The sequence below is a fragment of the Medicago sativa genome, chromosome 7 (assembly GCF_051527215.1).
Source record: "Medicago sativa cultivar Bolivia chromosome 7, Bolivia_mono, whole genome shotgun sequence".
Taxonomy (NCBI): domain Eukaryota; kingdom Viridiplantae; phylum Streptophyta; class Magnoliopsida; order Fabales; family Fabaceae; genus Medicago; species Medicago sativa.
The window spans coordinates 103,962,235-103,968,626 of NC_140755.1; the positions used below are offsets into that span (position 1 = coordinate 103,962,235).

Sequence of the window (6,392 nt, forward strand, 5' to 3'; positions counted from 1 at the left end):
AATTGTAAAAATCAAATCATATTTCACCTTCACACAACTTTATATTAGTTTTTTTTTTTTATGGGACACTTTATATTAGTTTTAAAATGCAATTAGATGCACCTTTAAAACAATTGATGCCTTTTAAACAATGTGAATATCTATGAGTAAAAATGAGATTTGTCAAAAATAATTTGTAAGGTAAAATAAAATTCAATTATAACATTATATATATTTAAAATACTGGTTTTATCTATTAAATGAGATCTATTTCAATATCGGTTTTTGTGTAGTGCATAGGAGGTAGAAGACATTTCCTTGGGGCAGATCATCACATAGAATTAAAAATTGAGTCATTATTAATTCTATTTAAAAATGTAGTCATAATTTTATTTAATTTGTTATATGGCACTTTGACAGTTTTTAAACAACAAAAGTAATTTGAATGTATATATAAACAATTAAAAATAAATACAAACTGAATTTTGATTAGAGCTATTCTTCATTGTATTCATAGGAAGGAGATAGGAGATTTGTCCAAATTAGTAGACATTTCTCAGTTTAAAGAGATAATAGGCAAGCAAAAAGTTACCCTTCATCCCATTAATACAGCCATAAATAGAGCATAATATAGGGGCATCAAACTGTAAAACAAGTACCCCATTCAAATTAATTATGGTGAAAACATGTTTAGTTTGTACAGCAACCAACCAGGTAGAAATGTAGAAATGTAGGCTACAGATCGTGGCTTGACTTCTTGTGTCATAGAGGGCCAATGTTTATTTGGGCAGTAACCCTATCAGTACCAGCAGAGAGAAGTTAAAGACTTCGCCTAAATCCAAGGACAACATCCTAATTGAGTAAACCACGTTTTGTGCATTTCATTCAATTAACTATTGGATGGGATGTTCAAATTAGCTATTAGTCATGTAGAGTCAACATGTCCAAATGAAGATGCCCACACTTTAGAAACCGCTGAACCATGCAGATTGAAATGATATTCTGCAACTCTGCTATCAAACAAATTACTTTAATAGGCCTTCTAGGAAAAACCTGGGAAAAAAGGGAGTTGAAAAATACCTTTAGAGCCAACAGGAAAATAATGAGAACCAAAACTATCAATGGCTTGCTTACAAGTAAAATAACAGGAACAAAAAAACTTAATAGTTGCAATTTCATTTTATGCATCTAAATATATATATATATATATATATACACACACACACAGTTATCTTCTCAAATCAATTTTAACGCAGACAGGTGCAATTTGCATCAGTGACAAATGTGTACTTCTAATGAAATAATACCACTACATGTTTTTAAGACTGTGATGGTAGAATTAGCAGGAAATAACATATAATCGGCTCTCAAAGCTGGAAAAAGCTCAATACCAATATATTTAAACTGAACTGGTGTATATTATTATGTACCCAGAATAAAAACAGCAAGATCTTTTTTATAGTGATACTCCATAAAGAATAATGCATGCAAGATAATGATTCGCTCCCCTTCCCCCTTTCTCTTTCTCTCGTACTCATTGAGTACGAATATGAACATTATATCGTACCATTAAATCAGAGGACACAGGGTCGTGTTTGTACAATTATGTTATATTTTATATGATTTAAAAGGGTGGCCCAGTTCATGAGACTCCCACAGTCCCACTACATGGGTTTTTGTAGGGTAAGATGTACATAGCACTACCGTCGGTCGGTGTCAAGAAAAACAAGTCTGTTTCCCCTTTTCACCCGGGAACACTACTAGGCCACACCGCAACAATCTTGTTTAATCAAAATTTACATCAAATAAATACTTTCTAATGCTACATGTATCATCTAACTAGAAATGTCAGATGCTATATGGTAACTTTTTTTTTTTTTTTTGATGTATTGATAAAGTAAAACAATTTATAATTGAAGTAAATGTTCAATTACCAAAGCATAGTATTCAGATGTCAATATACATCATGAACGTGTTCTCCGATCAACAGAAACTTCAATGAGCTTCTCTTCTTCATCTGATTTAACTGTTAATGGCATATCTAAGAGCATATTTGGTGGGGCAAAATACATGTGTAGAGACATCATACAAATAACAATTCCTAAGAATAGCTGCAGTGAGAAATAAAAAAAAAAAATTATTATCCAGTTATAGCCTGTCAGCAATGACATGAAAGGTTTCAAACAATCATACAAATATTCAATTTCAACAAAAATTTGAACCAAAAAAGTAACAACATTCGTTAAACATACTGTTGTAAAAAATTATGTCACTACATGAAATAAAAAATAAGTTATAATAAGAATAATCAAATCAAGCATTTCACAAAATTTAAGAACGACAGATTCTAAACTACAGCAAACAGCTTTGGTTATCCTGTAAAACAACATCATATGATTATATCATCATGTGGCATCTTAAATTCCAAACTACGTGCAGTAGAATGATTTGACCTCAATCTTAGGACATAAGGGGGGAATATGGAGTAGCAATGTAGTATCATACAAATTTTGGTCTTGCTTGGGCTGTAAATTTACCTGCAGTGTAGGTTTGAAGTTGAAGAGAAATGTTGATAGAATCATTGTCAGCAGCATTGCCATGGATGTAGAATAAACCTAAAGAAAGCAGACACAACTAACAGTTAGGGAGAAAAAAGAAAAGAAAATACATAAATGGGCCTTATACTATGATGTGGCGCTTTATTACTAATTTCAGTGTCACATTAAAGTTAATTGTTTACCTTTTAAAAAAGATTATTCAGTGGAAAAGAAATTTCACATAAAGAATTCATCAAATATATGTAGTATGGAAAAATAAAAATGGAAAAATACTTGCAAGAGTTGAAAAATATACCTTTACAATATTATCAGCATGTTTCATTAACCATGAAACCAGAAGACCGGTAGACCCTAGATTTAATACCACCAACCAAGTAGTGACAGTGTATCCATTGAATATGCGGTGCCACCAGGGCCCATTTTCAAAGCCACCTCTGAAATCATCCACAATAAGCTTTGCCAGATTGAAAATTGAACCAAACCTGTAGAAAGAAACCCATTTAATTTGTATACATTTAGTAGATAATAACTATAAACTGTCTGACCATAGTCAAATTTGTATACTCTTAGTAGATAACTATAAACTATCTGACCATGATTAAGCAACGCTTGTCACATCTTCCCATTTTGTTTTACAGCAATGTGAATTTGGTTTACGGGGAATAAAACACAAATAAGTTACAACTTTCAACAAAAAAACGGTGCAGAAATATGCGTCATAATTGTCAAATAAAAAAGCTGAAAATATAGGGGGGAGTACATCATGTTTATGTTATGTCACTGGATATTCCAACAATAGTGGAAATTCAACTGTATTAAACATAAAATAAAGCAACCAATAAAAGAAAAATAAAAAAACACAACCCCTATCACACACAAAAACCAGAAAAAATTGACGACTAAAAAAGAGTATAGTAATTAGAATCCATGTAATTCAACAGTAGAATATGTTATTCTCCTAAGTCAACATGAAAATAGAGCATTAATTTCTTGATGCATGAATAACCATGTTCACTTGATAGTTGAAAAGGGAAAAAATGGATAAGAATTAGCTTTTGAAATAAATAGTTTAAAAGATTATCACAATGGCAAATGTGTCCACATGGCTATCTAGAGATCTGAGATGATGAAAAATTCAAAAACAAAAACATACGTGTACAACTGTATATTCTGCCAGTATAAGCTGTCGTTGTTTTTCTTCATCAAAAACTCTGTATAAATTCCAGCTAATGCAGAGAGACAAGCAGATAGAACTCCTAACATGTAACCTGGAATTGGTGCTGAGAAAATGGAGTCACAGGAAGCCTCTCCACAGCCCTTGACCTAAAACAATAACCATTATAGATTCCATCTCAATAACATCTTGAACCATAGGGATGATTTTCCCAATATACTGACCCAAAAAACAAAAACTTTGTATAAAACAGCAAAGGGAAAATTTTGAACTAATTAAGTCAATGCAAGAAGATTGAATTCGTGTAATTGTGATGTGGCCATTTAGGGCATCTATTCTTAATTTGTTGTATTTGGGAGCTTTATCCCATGTAACTTAACATGCAAGTTCATTGCATCTCTCAGGTCCAGCTCTCATGGTTATTTCAAGGAAGTTTCAACTACAAACATGCAAAGATATCAGCAGCTTTGTTGCATTTGAGACACTTTGGCATTCTGTTTCAATTTTATGCTTATTTACTTGGGGGGATTTCTTATCCTCCCCTGAAAGGTTCTTTCTCTATTAACCAAATGAAGGTTCATACACGTGCCATTTATACTAGTATAACCTTTCTAAGACCACAGTGTTCTCAGAGGAAGGCAGGAAGCAAATATTCGGTTGACATTCTTTAAAAAAACCTTAATCCAATAATGTACTTCTCAAATTCTCATATTTGAAGCTAAAATGATCTTAGTAAGTTACAATTATCAATCCAGAATAAATAATTAATTTCAAAACTTTTCGACACAGTTAAGTATAGTAAGACTTAATATCACCTCGCCAACATAGTTTCAGTTATAGGAAAGACCAGTATCATTAGGAGGAAGAAAGTAAACTGTAGAAGAAGTACAGTAAAGGTGCCTTCCAGAAATCATTTATGCTGTACGAAAATGATACTATGGAATGTGTTACATATATAATGTAATATATTCCGACATATTGTATCAGACCTACATGATCACGTACAGACATTGAATTTTTCAACTTACGATACATAGTGAATAAACTAAAGCACAATGCTAAGATATCTTCTTATAAAATAAAATAGCCTAAAAGCCAAACAATTAAATTTGTAAGGCTGTAAAAATGTACTACCTGGCTTGTGGTTGTTCCAACAGCCAACAACACAATGGCCATCCACTGCAAGTTCGAAAGCCTCCTCCCCAGAAAAAGCCTATAAATAACCATCTAACATCAGCTCTAAGTCTAATTAAGAAACAAAACACAATTCAATGACTATATGCATGTTTGTATTCGTAGTGAGTTAGTCGGTCAGAATCACAGTGAGCCGGCACAATGTTGCCAAAAACTGCACTTTGCAAAATCACAGTTGGTCACTGTGATTCCAGCAATGAAATATGCATGCACTTGATCATGAAATCTGATGAAAAAAGAATGCACCTGAATAATATTCCGGTAGTAACAATCTTCAAATTACCCATAATCTGATAAGTGGAAGTGTCGACAAAAGTGAGAGTAGCAAACTGAACATTGTTATGAATGAGATAAATAACAGAAGGAATTGGATACAAAGACACTGTTTTCCACTCCGTTGTCATCTTTGGCAATGGTGACTTTTGACATTCCTTCCAAAGTAACAAACTTGACACAGCAAGCTTGAAAACTTCGGCGAGAAATGGAACAGTTGCATAATCGTATTTATAGGATCCATTGGTTTGTGATAGGGTTGTTAATATTCCCTGTAATGTAATGTAATGTAATGTGAAATTATCGAAATGAAATTAATTAATATTGAGTAATTGAGCAATGAAATTGATGAAATTAGGGTTTAGGGTGACCTGAGAACTAGTGAGAACGGTGAGAAGCGTAGCAACCAAGTACCACTGCATCTTCTTCTTCAGATCCGGATACGATACACTCACTCGCCCAGTAACGAAGACGAGTCTAAACGCACCGTTTTGCTGCCAACTTGTTTAAACTTTTGCCACGTGTTTCTCTTTTTCCTTTTTAGGAAAAATACATAAATTAAATTTAGTTGGACTTTTTTTGTTGAGAGGAGTTGTTGGACTTATATTTATTGCATAAATACTTGGTCATAAACAAAAATAAAAAAGATTTAGACATGCATTTATAAATGAAAAAAATTAAAAGAGAAAATGTTTGTATGATGTGATTAAATTCTTTTTCATTCATTTAAGTGTGTTCAAACTTTTTTTATTTGTGTTTGTGTCTAAATTAAACTTGCTCTTCAATTAAAATCAAATGATGAATGATATAAAAATGAGTGCAAATATTATAGATATGAATCATGTCAAAAAAATAAAAATAAACAACTAGTTTTCTCTTGTATTTAAACTCAACATATGAGAGGGTTATGTTCATTCTCTCACTATTAAAAAACATTAGATTCTATAGCTTAAAAATATATAAGTAAAACTCAATAAATTTTAATGGTAAAATTATCAACATAATCTCTCATATAAAATTCAAATCAGTGACATATTCACAACATAATAATTAGGGGCATGTCCCCACTGTGTATTTATTTTGTTGCTTATTCTTGGATATTTTAATTCTTGTGTCCACTTTTTTTTTTTCCTTAAGAATTTTCTTGTGTCCACTTAAAATAGTATCATGATTGCACTATAGGCAAATACTATGAAGGGAGCTTTTCTCCTGTA

At 32.0% G+C, this 6,392-nt stretch overlaps 1 protein-coding gene across 2 annotated transcripts; it reads right to left on the minus strand.

The window, feature by feature from the left end:
- Positions 1-462: 462 nt before the first annotated feature.
- LOC146911659 (Nucleotide-sugar transporter family protein) lies at positions 463-5,642 on the minus strand. Of its 2 annotated transcripts, none has more exons than XM_085726145.1 (8): positions 5,550-5,642; positions 5,152-5,450; positions 4,846-4,924; positions 3,691-3,860; positions 2,833-3,019; positions 2,517-2,594; positions 1,914-2,090; positions 463-989 (listed from the first exon to the last, which is right to left on the minus strand). In XM_085726145.1, exons 1-7 carry the CDS (start codon positions 5,598-5,600, stop codon positions 1,944-1,946), a joined length of 1,011 nt encoding a protein of 336 aa, XP_085582271.1. In that variant the 5' UTR covers positions 5,601-5,642; the 3' UTR covers positions 463-989; positions 1,914-1,943. The 2 variants fall into 2 exon arrangements, with proteins under 2 accessions (XP_085582271.1, XP_085582270.1); XM_085726144.1 differs by having other exon boundaries at positions 463-1,032.
- Between the last annotated feature and the right edge of the window lie 750 nt (positions 5,643-6,392).

Bases quoted from the DNA above. Each gene is read 5' to 3' on its own strand.
- LOC146911659 (XM_085726145.1), bottom strand. From the start codon at position 5,600: ATGCAGTGGTACTTGGTTGCTACGCTTCTCACCGTTCTCACTAGTTCT. The intron at 3,861-4,845 runs GTAGTACATTTT...TTATTGTTTTAG, and splicing joins TTGGAACAACCACAAGCCAG to GTCAAGGGCTGTGGAGAGGC. The intron at 3,020-3,690 runs GTATGTTTTTGT...TTCTTTCTACAG, and splicing joins CAGAATATACAGTTGTACAC to GTTTGGTTCAATTTTCAATC.